The sequence below is a fragment of the Chenopodium album genome, chromosome 13 (assembly GCF_948465745.1).
Source record: "Chenopodium album chromosome 13, dcCheAlbu1.1, whole genome shotgun sequence".
In the NCBI taxonomy this organism is placed as follows: Eukaryota; Viridiplantae; Streptophyta; class Magnoliopsida; order Caryophyllales; family Amaranthaceae; genus Chenopodium; species Chenopodium album.
Genome location: NC_137846.1, coordinates 1778734 through 1799217, shown reverse-complemented (window position 1 = coordinate 1799217; position 20484 = coordinate 1778734). Strand labels below are relative to the sequence as shown.

At 31.8% G+C, this 20484-nt stretch overlaps 3 protein-coding genes across 4 annotated transcripts; all 3 read left to right on the top strand.

Moving 5' to 3' along the window:
- The first annotated feature begins 326 nt into the window (after window positions 1-326).
- LOC145575892 (phenylacetaldehyde reductase-like) lies at window positions 327-4248 on the top strand. Its single transcript, XM_081633687.1, has 6 exons — window positions 327-495; window positions 2063-2232; window positions 2391-2585; window positions 3077-3239; window positions 3544-3730; window positions 3933-4248. Exons 1-6 carry the CDS (start codon window positions 372-374, stop codon window positions 4078-4080), a joined length of 987 nt encoding a protein of 328 aa, XP_081489813.1. The 5' UTR covers window positions 327-371; the 3' UTR covers window positions 4081-4248.
- Window positions 4249-6028: 1780 nt separating this feature from the next.
- On the top strand, window positions 6029-8922 carry LOC145574192 (phenylacetaldehyde reductase-like). Of its 2 annotated transcripts, XM_081631932.1 has the most exons (7): window positions 6029-6254; window positions 6802-6810; window positions 6903-7072; window positions 7560-7754; window positions 7831-7996; window positions 8102-8288; window positions 8494-8922. In XM_081631932.1, exons 1-7 carry the CDS (start codon window positions 6134-6136, stop codon window positions 8666-8668), a joined length of 1023 nt encoding a protein of 340 aa, XP_081488058.1. In that variant the 5' UTR covers window positions 6029-6133; the 3' UTR covers window positions 8669-8922. The 2 variants fall into 2 exon arrangements, with proteins under 2 accessions (XP_081488058.1, XP_081488057.1); XM_081631931.1 differs by lacking the exon at window positions 6802-6810 and having other exon boundaries at window positions 6094-6270.
- Window positions 8923-11228: 2306 nt separating this feature from the next.
- On the top strand, window positions 11229-14213 carry LOC145575891 (phenylacetaldehyde reductase-like). The gene is made up of 6 exons (XM_081633686.1): window positions 11229-11462; window positions 12790-12959; window positions 13117-13311; window positions 13408-13570; window positions 13688-13874; window positions 13956-14213. The coding sequence occupies exons 1-6, from the start codon at window positions 11336-11338 to the stop codon at window positions 14098-14100; spliced, it is 987 nt and encodes a 328-aa protein (XP_081489812.1). The 5' UTR covers window positions 11229-11335; the 3' UTR covers window positions 14101-14213.
- Window positions 14214-20484: the final 6271 nt, after the last annotated feature.

The window sequence follows — 20484 nt, the reverse complement described above, 5'->3', positions numbered from 1 at the left end:
AAAAAACGAAGGGAGTAGTATATATGTACTCGGTGAAAAATATGTACGATACAATAATCTATAGTCTTAAATGTTCTTGATTAACACTTAACCATCTACCAGACTACCACCAGATTTACTTGTACGTGTGGAAGTGGTATACTGATATCGTACTTTTCAAAATTTTAGTGTCTTAATTGTGGCCCCTTGGAAACAATTGGTTAACAGTTTTTTTAGTGTCTTAAAATAAAATAAAATAAAATAAAATAAATAAATAAAAAAAAAAAAAAAAACGTCCTCAAAAAAAACAATTGGTTAATATTGTTCAAAATAAAAGGCTAGCCTGTCTATTTTTCTCTATCTTCTTTCTATTAACTAAAAACAAGAAGAAGATGGATGAAATTGCAAAAGAAAAGAAGGTGTGTGTAACAGGAGCATCTGGTTACATAGCTTCATGGCTTATCAAATTATTGCTTCAACGTGGTTATACTGTCAATGCTACTGTTCGTAACCCAAGTATGTCCTTCATCCTTTTCTTTTCTTTCTTAATTTCGATAACTTTAACGGGAAAATTCAAGTATGGAAATATATCTTCTCCCATAATATATTGTTTTAGTTTTATTTTCTAAATCATAAAAGTAAAATATTAAAGTGGCACAGGAAAAAATGCATAAAGTTCTGATTTAAGATGTTAATCTTAGAGATTAAATGAAACTCCCACTTAATTAACTATTAGTACTACTACGTAATATATATATATATATATATATATATATATTTGAAGTACAAAGTATTATGTTAATGGTCAATTTAGCTAAGTGTCAAAAGATTTTGATCACTTATCGACATAACAAAAATCTTTTGTCTTATAAACAAAATCACATGCACGAGCTAATAAGTGGTTGCTAGACAAGATGTCGAATATGTTTGATTGCGTACATTTGAATTTTATAAATGGGTAAGTATAGTGCTGTCAAATTTCAAACCGAAACTGTTTAACTGTCCGAAACAAACCGATTTAAATGAGAACCGAACCAATTAAAAACCGTTTTTTTGAAACCGAAAACCGACCCGAACCGTATGTGAATGAACCCGAAATCAAACCGATCCGAATACGTTACACCGTATAAGAACCGAACCCGTTAATGAACCGAACCAGTTCTAAACCGAATTGAAATCAAACCGAACTGTTTCTAACCCGAAACCGTTTGAACCGGGATAAAAACCGTTTACACCGAACCGTTAACAACCCGCGACCCGTTTGCACCGAACTGTATATAAACCGAACCTCTTATAAACCGAACCGCTTGCAAACCGAATCGTTTATGAACCGGACCGCTTATAAATGAATCAGCTACAAACTACTTACTATAAAGAGAATATTAAAATCAAGTTAAAAGGTGTTTTAAATGAAATTTAATTATCATAGTACAAAAATTCTTCCTGCCAAATTAATATTTATTGAAAATTTATTATTATAGTATAAAATATCTTCCTGCCAAATTATTATCATAGTATAAAATATCTTCCTGCCACTAAAAATCCTCCTGCCATAAAATGAACCAAAAAAGAACCGAACCAGTTATAAACTGAACCGAAAAAGAACCGAACCAATTATAAACTGAACCGAAAAAGAACCGAACTAGTTATAAACTGAACCGAAAAAGAACCGAACTGTTTCTAACCCGAAACCGTTTGAACCGGGATAAAAACCATTTACACCGAACCGTTAACAAACTGCAACCCGTCTGCACCGAACCGTTTACTACTCGGACTGTTTACAACCCGAACCGAATTAAAACCGCTCAAGAATAAACCGAAACCGAATCGAACCGATAACTATTTAAACCGAACTGGAACCGACCCGCGAGACACTTAAACCAATTTCAAACCAACCCGATTTAATACCGAATCGATTTCAAACCGAACCGAAACCGAACTGTCAAACCGTTTTGACAGTGCTAGGTAAGTATGATAACATGTGTAGACATAGAAGAATAGATTTTTGAACACTGTTACTACAGTATTGTAAAATTTGGTTAGTTAATTATGTATCGTTGACTTTTTTGGCTTTTCAATTTAGATGATCCCAATAAAACAGAACATTTGCTGAAATTGGAAGGTGCAAAAGAAAGGTTACATTTTTTCAAAGCAAATCTAAATGAAGAAGGCTCCTTTGACTCCGCTATTGTTGGATGTGAAGGTGTTTTTCACACTGCTTCCCCAGTTGTTTTTAGTCCCAAAGATCCCCAGGTCCTTTCTTATTATTTTCTACTCCTCTCCATATATTACTTGCATTTTATCTCCCTCTAGTATGTCCGGAATCAGATCGATAGTCGTGTTAAACTTGTAACTTAACAACTACATTCAGACGGAGGGAGTATAACATATTTTGATCAAATTTTATACAGGCCGATTTACTTGACCCGGCTATCAAGGGAACGCTTAATGTTCTAGCATCCATTAAGAAGTTTCCAACCGTAAGACGAGTGGTTTTAACTTCATCTATTTCTACATCTATATTTACTAGTAGAACCTTAACTCCTGATGTGGTGGTTGATGAAACTTGGTTTTCTGATCCTGAATTATGCAAGGGTTCAGATCTGGTAAGCCTATCTCCTTTGTATCTGTATATAGGTGCATTTTTACTACAACCCATCAATATAATTTTTAAACTCTGCTCCCTGTTCATCTATCAATTTAACCAATCATGGAAATGCCCCCTGTCGCTGACCTAGGGCTACCAACTAGTTGGCGTATGTGGTTCCAAACAACAATTTATTACTCCCAGATGCATTTCCCACCAATGTTTGAATTTTTTGACATTATGTCCCAAAAATCATTATAACGTGTCTTATTTCGTGTATTAAATCTTTATAACGTGTCTTATTTCGTGTATTATAACCTTTCTGAAGAACATTTTTAATCCAATAAAATTAGGCATCAAGGTCCGATCCTTCATATGCTTTCCATAAGACCATGGTCCCTAGGCTAGGGAGGCCTATTTGGTAATCGGAACCATCTAATTCATTCATTGTCTCATGACTTTGCACCCTTCGTAATCATGGTTCGCCACCTTATTGGTTTTTGTGTACAGATGTATTATGTACTCTCAAAAGTATTAGCCGAAGAAGCGGCTTGGAAATATGCCAAAGAGAATGATATCGACATGGTGTCTATCAATCCTTCCATGGTCATAGGGCCTATGTTGCAGCCAATTGTTAATGATAGTGTAGCTTCAATATTAAACTTAATTAATGGTATGTTAGTCTCTTTCTGATCTTCAATTAAGTGATGGTTACATATAAATACTCGTAGATAGCATGAAGTTCGATATCCTGTGTTGTTTGGTCGATAAAAGAGAAAAATTACCTCCTTTCTAATTGGAATGTCTTAGGTATTTAACAAAAATTCTTATAGGCAAATTCATAGGATTTAATTTCTTTGTACATTTCATTGGTATTGATACTTTTACACTTCATCAAGTGACTGCTAGATTTGGTAAACATGTATGTGACATAGTTTGTCATCTCAATTTCATTGGTTTTTTTTGACGATTATCAGGGTCTGAATATTATCCAGACTATGCGTGTCCATGGGTACATGTTAAAGATGTCGCGGAAGCTCATATACGTGCATTTGAAATTCCTTCAGCTAAGGGACGATATAATTTAGGTGAAAGGGTGTTACATTTTTCTGATGTTAAGAAGATATTGCATGAGCTCTATCCCTCTATAAAGCTTCCTGATAAGTGAGATTTTTATCTATTTATTACTCCCTAATTCTTTCAATCCTTCAAAACTTTATTCACTTTAAGTAATTTTGTATGTCTAATATTCTAATTTCTAGACAAGAAAGGGATGTTTTAGCTTGTTAAGACACCACCTCTTGTCTAAAGGTTAGATGTTAAACATTTTAGATCATGTGATTTGAAATTTTGAAACTATTTTCAGGTGTGTGGATGTTGGTGACGCTCTACCAAAAACAAATTATCAACTTTCAAACTTTAAAGTCAAAAGTTTGGGCATTATTGAGTATATACCTTTCGAAGTAAGCCTTAAAGAGACTGTGGAAAATCTGAAGGAGTTGAAATTTGTTTAGTTTGTGAAACTTCAATTAATGATGCCACTTATAAATTATGCTACTTCTATTTTCTTCTAATTGTATAGCTTGAATTTAGAACTATTTATTCATTTATTAGCTTTGACTATGTATTTTACTACGTAATTTATAAATATAATGTATCGATGCAAGATGTTATTATCTTCATGTCATGCAAGATGTTATTATCTTCATGTCGATTGTATGCAATTATTAATTATTTTTAGAGCTTTAAACATTATTTTCAAGGAAAAAGTTTAGTTAAGCTAGAAACTAAAAAAAAAGGATCTTTAGCCTATTTTAGGACCTAGAATATATGGAAGGAAAAAAAAATTTGTAATTGAACTTTGAATTAGATTTTCTAAAATATTAAAGGAACACTCTCTTATGCTCCCTCCGTTTTAAAATAAATGTCTTAGTTTAACTTTTGCATTTTTTAGATACATCCGTTGAATAGTCTAAATATATAGTTTCCAAATACCAACTTTTTATAATTCATATTTATCAATTACATATATTATTAATTAAAATTATACCTTAACAAATATTTCGATTAGATTGGGTTGAAATAGAGAGAGTAGTCCTATCTATCACAACTATAGAGGTTTGTTAGCTGTAGACTGGACCTACTAGTTCAAGCTTTCACCTGAAGCCCCTGTAGTTTGGGTCTACCTGCCCTCAGTAGATTGAAGAATTGGCTAGAAATGGATCAAGTTGATTGGACTGAAATTATATTTGAAAATTTTGCATTTGTCCTGTTTTCAAAAAATGACCAAAATTTGACAATTTTTTTTTTTTTTTTTTGGTTGACGGGGAAGACAAACTTATTTTACAATGAGTAAGAGAAAAAAAAAATGATAACCTGTTCTATCCATTACCAATTTACCATCATACGTAGTATGTGTTAGTGTGTTACGTCCACAAATTAATACGAAGTATAAAGCAGTTATTACTCCACTCTTTAGTTAGTCAGATACTATATTGATATATTAAAAAGAAAAAAAAGATATAATTTAATATCATATAACTAATATATAAAGCTAAATTTTTAGCCAGACCATGAGACAGCGACACTTGGTATTTTAATTTTTCGCCAAGTGCCGCGCCACGTTGGATATATTTAGATAGATTTCATAGGATAAAAAAATTAGTTTAGAATTCTATTTTCAATCAAATTTGGATAGAATTTTAAGATAAAATTGTTAGTTGAGAGTTTTATTTTCGATTAAATACCAGTATTTCATATGTATAAATTGAATTATAATTTTATTCAAAAAAAATTAGATTATAACTCTAAAATAAATACCAATATTATTATTAGTCATTTACATGTCTACTACATAGTTTAAATCGTCGTAAAAACACATCAATTCCGAACTAATTTTGTATTAGAGATATATTTTGAAATTTGACATATAGATTAAAAATTTATCTCGAAATTTAATAAACAACCCGAGCATTGCACGGGGCACAAAACTAGTATATATATAGAGGAGAGTTTTTTGCCCGAGTTTTTAGAGAGCCACGTAAGATTTAATTTTTTCAGAACGCCATGTAGGATGATAAATTTTAGTGGTAGCCAATTAAATACGAGATTATTAATTTCTTTTAGAATTAAATAATTTAAATGACTTGTAAGCAAAGTTGACGAATGAGATTTTCCATTTTAAATTAATTAAATATAAAATACTATCATTTGATATCAGGAATTTTATCTAAATATATAACAAATTTTAGCACATAAATATATATATATATATATTAAAAATTATTTAAAAAATTTCATCTAGTATTAATTATAATATAGAGTAATAAAACACAATTAACATTTTTATTAGTAAATAGAAAGGGTTTGTTAATAATGATAAAATATAAATTGATGTTAAAAATAACGAAAATTACATATGCAGCCTTTAAAAGGCAATACTTATCATCTATCACAATTAGGCGATATGAGGATAAGGAGTTGAAAAAACAGCTCCTTAAAACCCAAAAATTCCAAAGAAAACAAACAAAATAAAAAAAAAATTAAAAATTAAAAAAAAAAATCTGTATGGAAAATAGTATGAGTGGAGAAAGAAAGAAAGTGTGTGTAACTGGTGCTTCAGGTTACATAGCTTCCTGGATTGTCAAGCTCTTGCTTCAACGAGGTTATATTGTCCATGCCACTGTTCGCAAATCGCAATCTAAGTATTTATCCTTCCCCTTTTTCTGATTTTTAGTTCGTACTACCTCTGTTCGAAATAATCACTTATGGGATTAAGGGCTTTGATTGATTGACTACCTCTGTTCGGATTTAGTTATTACGAGTACACATAGCTAGCTAGAAAATATTACTTGACAATAATTATTGTGTTATTAGTAGGATGTATTGCTAAGGTTTTATAGACATTTATTATTTCTGTGAAAATGGGTTTGTTGCTATACTAGTGTAATGCTATTTTGCCACTTCAGAAAATCGTTGGAATATTATTTGTCACTTTTTTTTTGCGTTCGAATTTAGTTTTAATAAAACATTAAAGGACTATTTCCTCAAAAAAAAAAAAATTAAAAAAAAAAATTAAAGGACTATGATAAAAGTGTTAAGAAGTTGCTCCTTATTCATTGGTGTTCGAAATTGCATTTAAAAATATATTAACTCAGTTTCATATTTTTTACAACCTTATAATATTTTATATCTCACAAATAATACCCCAAAATTGTAAAAAAAAATGAACGGAGGTAGAATAAGTCACACATTTGGTTAGATTATATGAAAGCTGAGTTTCCAAACTATATGTGTGTGTTGCTAGTTTTTAATATTGTTGGGGTTGGACATACAGATGATCCCACGAAAACGTTCCACTTGCTTGCATTGGATGGTGCTAAATATAGGCTGCACCTGTTTGAAGCAAACCTTGTCGAGGAAGGTTCCTTTGATTCTGCAATTCATGGATGTGACGGTGTTTTTCATACTGCAACTCCCATTAAATTTATTTCGGAAAACTCTGAGGTTCAAGTTCAACTATAGCCTTTAAACATGTTCTTGTTACTTCCTAATTTCACTGATATAAGTCACTTAATTGCTGATATAAGTCACTTAACTGCTGGTTTTTGTATTGCTAACAAATGAATAATTCTAATTTTGATGAGTAACTTGTTACTTTGTTAGTATTGTTCCATTTGATCAGTGTTACATGGAACTCTTACGCGTTGAGAATGTTCTTTTGCAAGTAAACATGTTGCACAACCTACAATACTTACAAATTACTGGTAATAAGCAGAATTATTTCTGTTTCGATTCTGTAATATCTTATATTTCAGGCAGAAGTAGTTTCTGTAATTTTTTTGTGGTTGTCAGTATTGTTTCATTTGATTAATGAACATGTACTTGTTAATTTGTTACGCGTTGAGAATGTTCTTTAGCAAGAGATGTTGCACTTTCCCTATAGTAGTTACATATTAAATTAACAAGTCCTCTGTAATTTTTGATATTTCAGGCAGAAGTGATTGATCCTGCTGTGAAAGGAACTCTTAATGTTCTTGCTTCGTGTGCAAAATCCCCGTCTATCAAACGAGTGATCTTAACATCTTCTACTGCAGCAATAGCACACACGGGTACACCTCTTACCAATGAAACCGTAGTTGATGAAACTTGGTTTTCTTCTCCTGAGAGCTGCAAGGGCAAAAAAGGGGTATGTATGATTCTGTTACACAGTAGAATTAGCTAGGAACTTATTCTGATGTACTTACTATAATCGTCTTTTACAGGAATGTTATTTACTCTCTAAAACCTTAGCCGAGGATGCAGCATGGAAATTCGCCAAAGAGAATGGCATTGACATGGTATCAATGAACCCTGCAGCTGTTATCGGCCCAATGTTGCAGCCAACCACGAATATTACTACCTTTTTCTTTGTTTTTAGCTTGATTAATGGTATGATAACTTCTTTAGCTTGCTATTTAAGTGTCCTTTTCTGAGTTTGTGTTGTAAGAGCTTTGATTCAATGTTAGATTGCTTCTAATATTATAGTTGATTCAGGGTCAGAAACATATTCAAATGCTACTTTTGGGTGGGTTCATGTCAAGGATGTTGCTGAAGCACATATTCTAGCTTTTGAGATCCCTACTGCTAATGGGAGGTACATATTGAGCGAAACTGTTGCACATTTTGCAGATTTAGTCAAGTTGTTGCGCGAGCTATACCCAAATCTAAAAGTCCCTAACAAGTAAGTTCATGTTTTCCTCCTTAAATTTTGTGACTAGTGCTGTCACTTGCTAGGTAGAAATTAAATGTGAGTGAGATATCGAATTAATTGTCCTATATTGAAAGATAAAGTAAAAAGCTCCTCGTTATAATCCAAATAACAAGCACGATTGTTATCCTAAGGTTAATTAGTTTATGCAATATGAACCTACATTTCTTGTTTTCAGGTGTGCAGACGATGAGCCACTTGAGGCGACTTACAAGCTTTCGAATGAAAAGGTTAAAACCTTAGGGATTGAGTTCATTCCCTTAAAAATCGCGCTCAAGGAAACCGTAGAGTGCTTAAAGGAGAAGTTCAACATTACAACCACAGCTGAGGGTGAATGGTTTTTGCAACAGTAAAGGAATGCCTTTCTAATTGTTGGTATAATTGATTGTTAAATTGGTAGCTATGATAATGATATTATCTACTGTAATAATGTGGGATGGGCCTGATTGTTTGAGAATGGTAATTAAATTCAATGATTAAATTTTGGACCTTAGAACATAAAAGCATACTTGCTATAATTACTCTATATGATAATTTTGCTTATACTTTAGCCAATAAGATGAGTATTATTATGGACAATAATTGAAAAGTTGGAAGATTGCTTCTATGATTGATTGATCGGAAACAAATATGTTGGTTCATTAATAGAGTTTCTGCAAAAACTAAAAAATAAAAATAAAAATAAAAATAAAAAAAGAAAAAAAAAGGGAAAGTGTTAGGTTGTTTGTTGTCTTTACAAATAGTTAAATGAAAGTTTTGTTACTCCTTATCATCTTTACTTTAGTGACATGAGATTCCGTTAAACATACTTACACCATTAATGTTCATGTTATAAATTTGAATGTCCTCTACTTTTAATTAGAGATTAATAATATGTAATTGCTCTTGTGGCTTATTCGAACTCCCAAAAAGATTACTCACACTTGTAAAATAAATGAAATTGAACAAGAATCTCGTGTTTAGTACTTGGACCTTCAGATTGTGGCAGAACTCAACTCTGAAGAGTGAAGAGTTGTAAAATCCTTGCAGTTTCTGAACAAAATTTTTTAAAAAATAAAATGTATTACTCCCTCCGTCCCCAAAACTTTGACCTTTTTTTAGTTGATTTCGCAGTTGTTAAAAAAGTTAAATAAAAAGAAATAAAAACATATTAGAAAGATAAATTTACATGGGTTTGTAAACAAGTAGAGATATAAATTATTAAAAATACATAAATAAAAAAACAAAATTTTATATAGGAAACTAATTTTGCACAAATATTGTTGTAAATTAGTGGGTATTTTAATGCAAATGGGTCGATTATTTTGGGACTAAAATTAGGTCAAAAGGATCAAAATTTTAGGGACGAAGAGAGTACAAGTAGTTATTTTTTTTTTTTTTTTGGGTGTGTTTTTATTAATCATCGTAACACATTAAAAGCTTCTGTTATTCTGTGAGTTTGAATAGCTTGAAAGTGCACGCAAACCTACTTGTTTCAGATATCACTTTCTACCAGCATTACACAACTCTACGAGAAAATCCACTAATTTTGCCTAACTTTTCTTTAATAAAATGAAGGTGTCACATTCATTGTCTATATCACCATAATAAGTGCTTGTTAAAAAAAATAAATAAAATAAATAAAAAAAATTATAATACAGATTAAGTGCTAAAGGGAATTATGGAGAATTATTCATTACTCCTACAAGTGCTTATGATAAGTTAATAGTAGATTTTTTTTGTGACAATAATAGTAGATTTAATTTACCCAAAGATGCGTTACTTTGAAGAAAACTCCGTCGGGTAGTGTTAAAAAACTTTTTGGGTTAATATGTATATCCGCTTATACAGAAAGAAATCTTGTTGAACAATAACATTTACATATAGATCCAATTTGAAAGACAAAATGAATCAATTGATTTTTTTTTTAAAAAAAAAACTTTACATTTGAATCAAATATTTTTTAAACAAAATTAAGATTTTCAAATACTACTCTTATTAAAAGTCAAAGCATATCTTTAATCAAAAAAAAAAAAAAAAAAAAAAAAAAAAGTCAAAACATATCAATTAAAAGGGTTCGTTTAGCATTGCTGTGGTTTTCTGTTTTTTGGTTTTTTGTTTTTTAAAATTATATGATATATGTCCCATAATAAATCAAAAATTATATAAACTTATTAAAATCATGATAATTTTGAAAACTAACAACAGAAAAGTAAAAACACCTTTTTCTTGTTTCCTGTTTTTTGGTTTTTGGTTTTTAAAAAAACAGGAAAATGAAAACCAAAAATAATGTCAAACAAGTTACAAGTATGTTTTCTGTTTATTATTATATACAAGGTAGTTTTTCAAAAAAAGAAAGAAATGCAGGTAAATTTAAGACCAAAAATAGTTTGATCATTCCTATTCAAAAGATGTTCCTTTTATTCTCATTAATCCAACATTAATCCCATGTCACTCTCAAATTTTCAAGTCGTTCAATTCACTTTCATAGTACTAATAGTAGTTCCCTACATAAATTCCATCAATTTCCACGCAGTAATCAAATTATAAACGCCGTTATTGGTTAGAAAATTATTCAATGCTTGATATTTTTTTTTTTTTAAGGTAAGGAGAAAGACTCTGACCATACTTCAACCCTCACGATTTTTTTTGTCTCGTATTTATGGGTCAGACACTTTGAAAGTGGAGGGGAATTATAAAGGATCCTCACCCTTAAAGTGTCTCCAGTGGGGATTGAACCCCCAACCTCAAAATTGAAAGGCGACAATCTTACCACTAGACCAAGCTTAGCTTGGTAAAAATACCTTTTAGTAGTTGGGTGCATGCATAGTACGAATAGTATTTCTCTTTTTTTGGTACGAATAATATTTCAATACAACCTTTTTTAGGTTTTTCCTATATAAACGTCTTCTTCTCCTTCTTTTGTTTATATATTAACTCGTGTTTTCATACTTTACATTAAAGGGAAAAAAAAAAAAAAAGGTTTATAAAGTGAGTAGAAAAATAATTAAATTGAAGATATAATTGCTAGTTAATTAATCATGAATTCAAAATCAGGAGAAGGGAAGAAAGTATGTGTTACAGGTGCTTCAGGCTACATTGCTTCTTGGATTGTCAAACTCTTGCTTGATCGCGGTTACACAGTTAATGCCACTGTTCGTAGTCTAAGTAAGTACGTATGTTAATTTACAGATTTACTCTTACGGCCCTTTTGGTAGGTAGAAGTAGAATCAATAAATCTATGTTACATTGGTTTCTATTTCTTTTTTTTTCGTGTATAAAAATATTTTTAGATGTTTTCCCTATAGGTTTAGTGTCTTTTTGTACATTTGGTATATTCGTATTGATCAAGGATTCAAGGGTGAAATTTGAGACATGAGTTATGAATTTAATATGCTAGTTAGAAAAAATCGAGATTCTTTTCATTATCTTAATTTAATTTTATATGCTCATTAGCTCATCAACTACTAGACCATCCAATTTTAAAAGTGAAATTTTAGGAATATATGAACTTTTCTTTTTAATTTTAATCTCTTCATCATCTCGTAATTAATTAGATGGTTTAGTAACCGAAGAGGATCCTCTAAATAAAAGAAAACACTCCTCGTACGTAAGTAGGAAAACATATCATTTGCATGAAGGTAGGTTTCGTTTAATTCTTGACTTACTGTTGTTACAACTGAAGTAGTTCAAATATAATTTTTTGAATTTAATTAGTATAGTATTGTTTCATTTTTTTGGAATTTTGGTTGTTGAGTATAGTGGTACTTTATGGCAATAATCATCTTTCTTTTGTTAATTGATTGATGGTCCCAAGAAGTTTCTAGCTGGAAATTTACTTGTTGTAACGAACTTTTCTTGCCCTGGTTATGGACGAAGGAAAGTAATTGCCTTGTGGGTGTTCAAAAATGGATTGAATTGACAATCACTAGCAAAAATATCTACAATTTGTCGATTTTATATTTCGTAAGTGGTTCAGCATCGAATGCCTACGATGTATCTAACTATCTAAGTGCTTTGGCTTAAGAATTGAGTGTCATGAGACATGGCTAGCTAAGTAGCAAATTGGTCGATCAGGTTGGTTTTAGTTCAGTCGTAGTTTAGGCATTGGGTAAAATACATGTCAACCATTTTCAGTTGTTTAATTTCTTGTTATTTCAATTTCCAATTTCATGATTAAGTTATTGTGTTCAAGATCCAAAGTTTTCAATATGAATAAATTTTGCCAGAGCTAGACAGATGCATGATACATTCTGAATTACCTGTATGCATAAACTTCAGCCATTAAATGTCATCAAGTTTGGTTATTGACACTAAATTTGGACCTAAAAAGCATATAATCTTATTAAAAAATAATCAAATATGACACTTGGACATGAACCCTGAATCCCATGTTTGATTGAGATGTGTTGTTTCCATGTCTTAGTAACATAGTGTAGTAGTATATACAAGTAGGATAATCCTAATTCTACAATTGTTTTGTTGTAATGTACAGATGATCCAAAGAAGGTAGATCACTTGATTGCATTGGATGGAGCAAAGGATAGACTTAACTTATTCGAAGCTAATCTCTTGGAAGAAGGCTCCTTTGATGCTGCCATTCATGGATGTGACGGTGTTTTCCATACTGCATCTCCTGTTAAACTGGATGTTCCGAATCCTCAGGTAATCCCTTGATCACTTGTGCTGTTTCTGGACTTCTGGAGCTTGCTTCACTTGGATAATACCATACCATCTGTCTTTGTTTACAATACTTGCAAATGCATAAACTATAGCAATTAGCAGTTCTAACGAACCGTTATTATACCTAATCTTGTTTCAGGCTGAGCTAATTGATCCAGCAGTAAATGGAACATTGAATGTTCTAGAAACCTGTGCTAGGATTCCAACCATTAAACGCATTGTTTTAACATCTTCAATGGCTGCTGTTCTGCTCACTGGTAGACCTCTGACTCCTGAAACTGTAGTTGATGAAACATGGTTTTCTGTCCCAGAAGTCTGTGAGAAACTACAAATGGTTTGCATACTTACCATAAAATTCTGATGAGAATTTATGTTCTAATTGGTATAGAAGATGGAAAATGACCAACTGAAACCAGGTTTTATTATGCAGAAGTGGTATCTTCTGTCAAAAACATTGGCGGAAGAAGCTGCGTGGAACTTTGCCAAAGAATATGGCCTCGATATGGTGTCGATAAACCCTGCAGTCGTAATAGGCCCTTTGCTGCAGCCAACAGTTAATGCTAGTTCTTTTGCTGTTTTAAGCTTGGTTAATGGTATGACCATCTCGCTTATTGGCATGAAAAACTTAGCACTTTGAACTTAATTGGACTTGAATAGCTCTTATATGAAACTTATTGGAATATATTCAACTGTTTTTTGAGTTATTTCAGGATCAGAAACCTACCAAAATGTAACCTTTGGATGGGTGCATGTCAAAGATGTAGCTGAAGCACATATTCTAGCTTTCGAGATTCCTTCAGCAAATGGGAGATATCTGTTAAATGAAAGTGTGAATCATGTTTCAGAAGTTGTAGAAATCTTAAAAGAACTTTACCCTGATCTCAAATTTCCAACCAAGTAAGTTCGTTCATTCTTCTAAGCATTTCAGAGCTTAGTATCCTCATTCACTGCTAAAAAAAACTCTTTGAACGATTTCAGGCCTGCAGATGACAAGCCTTTTGATCCAACATACAAGGTTTGTAAGAAAAAGGTTGAAAGCTTAGGCATCAAATACACTCCCCTGAAAACCAGCCTCAAAGACGCTGTTGAATGCTTGATCGAAAAGAAGTTCATTAGTGTTTGATTCTGCCATTTTAAGCTGTTCTGTAAATCTGATCATCTAGTCTACTGTCATATTTTTTATGTATTACATCTATAATCGCGTCTATATAATGTAGCAACTGCAATTTGTATTAATGCCTTATATCCCAGAACTGCTCTATATATTGACATTTGAAGGAGTTTTTAGAAGAGAGCTGAACATAAAGCTTATCAAAATTAACTTTGGTTTGCTGTTCGTTATCAAAATTGTTAGTGTAGAAACTCTATAAAACGCCAAAAAGAAAAAAAAAGTGGTCATCTTTATTTCTCTTCTTTTTTAAGGCTTTTCTTTGTAACAGTTTTTCATGCCAGAAGAGGTAAAAAAATGTTTAAATGTTATCCTTCATTTGGCAACAACTTTTTTGGCCATGTTGCTGCATTTGCTTTTATGCAACAATCTTTCATACAGTTAATGGTTTACGAACACTTTGTTTCCTTTAATCATGGAGATTTGTAAATGATATGCAAATGTTACGCCCTTCTACAGCTCACCCAAAATTATCCCTTAAGAGACCAACTCGGTCTCTAGTCAAGTCGAGAAAATTACGCTAAATGCCACGAAGAAATGGTACCGTTCATAATTTAACCTTGACATGATGCATACGCCTGTGTACGGGTAAATTTTACTTCGTATGTAACGATGTCAAGCTGTAATAACCAGAACACATAATTGCTTAGAGATTTAATTCTTAGAGAACAGCATAATTATGCAAAAATGAAAATTCATGTGAATCATATTCCACTATGAACATACCCCTACTAAACCCAGAAACTAAAATCAATCAAACAAATACCACATTGAAAGACGATATTTAAACATTTAAGATACCTCTTAACCAAAGACATAAGCATGTAACATACAATTGAACAATGTATGGCAGCTTCTATAACGAGTTTTGAAAGCAAACGATAATCTTGATTGCCATGTGCGCTAGCAAGCGACCATTGTAGTCAACAACCCGGTAGCCGAATTCCCAAGATCCCTCATACCAAATAGACAGATTCAAACAAAATAACAAAGCATTTAAGAAACTGATCAACAAAGATGACTCTCATGAATTACTCCCAAAAATGAAATGGAATGTTGCGGCTGCTGTTTGAGGAGATTAATATATACTCCACTTCATGTTCAGCTAGGGTTTCAGTTGGTTGCCCACTACTACACAATTACACGTGTATATACACTATTCATGTTTTTGGATATCTTCTTCACACTAGTAGACCTTTCATCCCATTGTTTTGGATTCTTTACCTGCCTTATTGACCTGATTTAGTAACATACATAACCCTAGAAAAACTACTAAATTAGGTATAGTCATTTTGGACATGATTACATTGTGTGTGCACCAAAAGAACACATATGTTTCGATTTAATAACATAAAATTATAATAACAGAACACGAGTTCTGTTTAAAATATGTATTTCATAATTTCTAATCAATCATACTACGAAAGTATGAAGGAAACAATATTTAAAGCTTCGTAAATCTCATGTTATTTTATCAAGACATGATTTTTTAATAATAGACATGTTCTTTTGGTACATAATTGAATCTAGTGGTATACACTTGTTCATAGAATCATAGTCCACACAAATTTGTCTACCCTTTTACTTTGGTTTGATAATCTGGACTTTAATCCTCATTTCAATCCCACAAATAAAAGTAAGGGACATGTTCAATTTTTAGAATAGTAATCGTTATCCAAACCCCTTATCCCTTTAAACAAAGTCGCTATTATGTCTAGAATTTTTGTGATAACAATAAGGGTTATAGGTAATATCGCTAATGAGTCGATACTCAATACTGATTCAATCTCCATCATCATGTAATATATACGTGAAGTATAAACATATACTTCCTCTGTTCTATTAGTATTGCAACAATAGACTTTTTACACTATTCATCACTCTTGTTTGACCATATAATATGATTTATACGTTAAGCAAAATATAGTCATGTGGAATCTTGTTGGATTCGTCTCATAAAATACTTTCACGATATCAACTTTTTATAATTTTTACTCTTACACAATTATAGATATTTAGCATATAAAATCTGTTTTGGGATGTGTAATTTCCTCCTTGTTGCAATATTAACAGAACGGAGGAAGTATTGCTTTTAAATATGTAAAAAAAAAATGAAAAATTATATTCAACAAAAATTAAATTCCAAAATTGGCCCTCAAATAGGCTCATATACACCATACAAAATACTCCGTACAAGTATAAACTTATAAAGAGTTAAGTCTAAAATAGGTGACTCAATTCTTGCAAAATATAGGAAAAGGGGAATCAATTTATTTTAAAGAGGAAAAGGGGACTGGGCTAGAACGGGCTTGGGTTATCGGTGGGTTTTAATTAATTAAGGGGAAAGAATTGAGTCCCCTTGGTTAAACAATTGAGTCCCTTTGGTTAACCAATTAAAAAAAAGTATGTTTTTTTTTTTGTTAATATTTTAATTTGTAAAGAATTGAGTCCCTAATTTTTTATTTTAATACAGTCCATAATTTATTTTTAATTTCAGGGCTCTGCAAGTATCTATTGAAACTACTGATGTGTGCTTCTGCTACAAAAGAAAGACAAATAAGCTATAACCATGAAGATGAAGAACATGCTTTGGTTTTTTTTTTTTGTTAAGAAATTATTATTGAAAGAATTATTTTTTTGGATAACAAATTTTAAAAAAACAAAGCTTTTGTTGTTGCACTCTCTTAATTTCAAACGATTATATTTCAGATCATATAATGTTGTTGTCTCGGGTGGACATGGAGGTGTAAGAGCTGAGTGTGCACTGTGCAGCGAGGGGAGTGTTATCTCGTAATGGAAGAACTCCTACTGATCTAGTTCTTGAAGATATTGATGTTTTGATATTTCAAAAAAAAGATATTGATGTTTTGAATGGTAACTTTAATGCCTTTTCTTGAAGAAAGGGGGGAATGTTGTTGCACACTTAGTTGCCAGGCTAGTTTCTATGGGTGGGGTTGAACAATTGTTTCTGAGTTCTTTTCCGCATAGTGTATCCACTATTGTGGACCTGGATGTAATTTAACTCCTTGATTAATATTAAGCCTCACGTTTCTTTCAAAAAAAAAAAAAAAAAATGATTAATGAAGGTATTAAATTCATTTGGTTTAATCAAGACAATAATGAGAGACTTAATTCTTTACAAGGGACTTAATTCTTCTTGGGTTAAATGTGAGTTAAGTCACCTAAAAACACCCCTTTAACTGGAAATTTAACCTCGGTCCCCTTTTCCTCCATAAAATAAATTGAGTCCCCTTTTCCCATACTTTGCAACAATTGAGTCCCCTGTTTTATACTTAACTCAACTTATAAACCAAGAATATATTGAAATAAAAGCACAAGGCATTAGTCCTCTCAATTGGAATGGGTCCCATAGTTGTGATTGCAATGCATGTGAAACTTTAGCCACATATTTCTCACCACACCACACCACACCACACCAGTACACCACACAACACATTGTGTAGCACTCTAGTAATTTCATGTAATGTGTCATGTGTGCCCCAAAGTGTCCACGAATCATGAGAGCATGACCTAAAAGCCCAAGGCTACTTTTGATTTTTGAAAGTACTTTACCATAATTTAAATTTAAATAAATTGTTAAGAATTAAATCCTACTACCCCTTTTTCAAAAAAAAAAAAAAAAAAAAAAAAAAAAAAAAAAAAAAACCCTACTACCCCTAAGATAAAAATAGACAAAGGTCTTGTTTGGCTATTGGCTGCTAGCTGGTTTGATTGGCTGGTTTAACTGGCTGTTTGTATTGGCTTTTTTGTTAGTTGTTTGACTTTTTATTAGTCTAAAAACATATTTGGTAAAATTGACTGTTGGATGTTATTAATAACTTAGGTAGCCAAAAGCTACTCCAAGTAGCTTTCTCATTTTGGCTTAAAAGCCAGCTTTTCAGCTAGCTAAAAAAGCCGTTTACCAAACACAAATTTTGGATGTCTGACCAAATGAAAAAGCCAAAAGTCAATCAAAAAGCCAATGAAAAGTCATTTACCAAACAAGCCCAAAATATAATTGAGCAGCATTATTGATTTAGCCAGTCACTTTACACGTATCAATGTCGGACATAGAGTATAGCAATTAACAAGTGGGAGTTGTATTACTGGCTTATGGCTAGCTTCACAGGTTGCTTTTTGCCAAGGGTTTAATCAAGAACGGCAGATATATCATATATTTTTTAAAGTCAATCCAAATAAAAAGAACTCATAAAATTGAGATCTAAATGATAGGGTAAAAAACAAAAAATTACATATCTGGGAGCAAATTTATCTCCAGCCACTGATCATGAATTCATGACTTTTAAACAACACTTGAAGACTTAAATAATCAAAGTCTCTTCAAAAAAAAAAAAAAAAAAAATCAAAGTGTGATCATTTGATTAAAAATACAAATTTCCGCACAACAATCAGATTACATTGAACAATAATCTCATAATGAAAAATATCAATGAACATAAAATCTCTTGGATTAGATAACACACATTACACGTCCTAATAATAAGAAGATGACCTTATATGAGAACATAAATTATACATATGCTTGAATCGTGTATTGCTACAAATTTGAAGACATTGAATCAAATCATGCATTTTACACTGCATACACAAGCATATCTTACACTAAATAGTGCATTTCGTGTGATGGAATTACAAGATCATGCACTAAATCGTGCATCTCGCAATATACTTTTAAGAATATATTGCATCAAGTCATGCATTTTGCACCTTGTATCCCATCACTTAAAATAAAATAAAAAATTAATATGTACCCTTGAGCCATCCAAAACTACATAGGAAAACCAGCTAACCTCCAAGTGAACCACATTAGGTTCTATCAGAAGCTATGATGTCCCATACATACGATAGATCAAAGTCAATTTCCCAAGACCCCCCATCCCAAGGAAGGTATGTAACATGATACTCAACAAATCAACAATATAGTGTATACCCTTGCCATCAGGCATCAGGCATCAAACTAAAAGCAGCCTACAGGTCTTCTAACAAAAAATTTCCCCATAAAAGAGATGGTGTAATGAAAAGTAGAAGAGGAAGAGAGAGAAAGAGGGTTGTGATTAGAATGGAGCTATGCAAATTGGAAGGATTTTACGAGGAAAGCTAAGTAATGGTTACTTTTATAATGGTCATGGCCCATGTCACAAGTTAGGAATATAATGAGGGAAGACCTCATAAGTCATAACAAATGGGCCATCCCAAGATTGTAACATTTAAGTTGGGAGATAATTTCTCCTTTCTAGTCACAACCTTTCTACTTTAACATTTGTTAATGTTTAGCTTTAACCATAATAATACTAAACATAAAGAAGTTAACGATAAAAAAAAAATATTGACATTTAAAAAGTACGGAGCATATTATATAACACATCTAATTAGATCCACATAACTATGTTGATTCTCAAGTACAAATCAACATAAATAGTCAATGCATAACATGTGTCTACTAATAAAGATGCATGACAAGTGGGTTTCTTACCCTTATCTTTTACCTTTAAAAAGATTGTTGCCTCCAATCACAATTTAGGTTGTACAATGGCATCCAATGGAGTATTATCAGGGTTTAGGTTCCTTTTTTTTAAAGGCTTTGGAGGGGAGATGTGTCCAGGCTTGTGCAACTTTACGTTAGCAAGTTGGAAAATGGAAATAATAATTTTTTAAGCCCATTTTAAAACTAACTATAACATGAAAGCCCGACATGCTAAGTTTGATAGACTTTGTAGCTTAATTATGTTTGGATAGGAAGAAATGGAGGGAAAGGAAGAGAAGAGAATACTTAATAAGGGATACATCATTCTTTATTTGGATATCTAATGCAAGGAGGGAAGAGGAGGAAATTGGAAAGATCCATTTTCTTTCCCCTTTTAATAAAGGGAATCCCTCCATTGTTGGAAATTCTAGGAAGGAAAATGAAAGGTCTCCTCCTCCTTCCCTCCCTCACCTCCCTTCCCCTTACCTACCTTCCTCTCCTTTTTCTCTTAACTATGGGCACTCGTTAGCTTTTTCCATATAACTATTTCCTCTATTTTTAAATAAGTTGCACCTTTTTTTTAGTCTTTAATTATTTATTAGTAAATCTTAAAAAGATTATAACTTGAACTTGGACATAAAACCAATTCAACCTTTTCATTGCATAATAGCATTTATATAATAACATTTGTCTATGCAAATTAGTAAGAAGACACAATCAAAATTAATATAAAATTAATGCAAAAAGTTAAAATGATCTAGTTATATGCAACTAATGGAGTTACATAGGTACTGTTAAAATGGTTGCGTGAAATTTCAACTCGTAGGTGATTTCCTATGCCAACTATGTTTGGG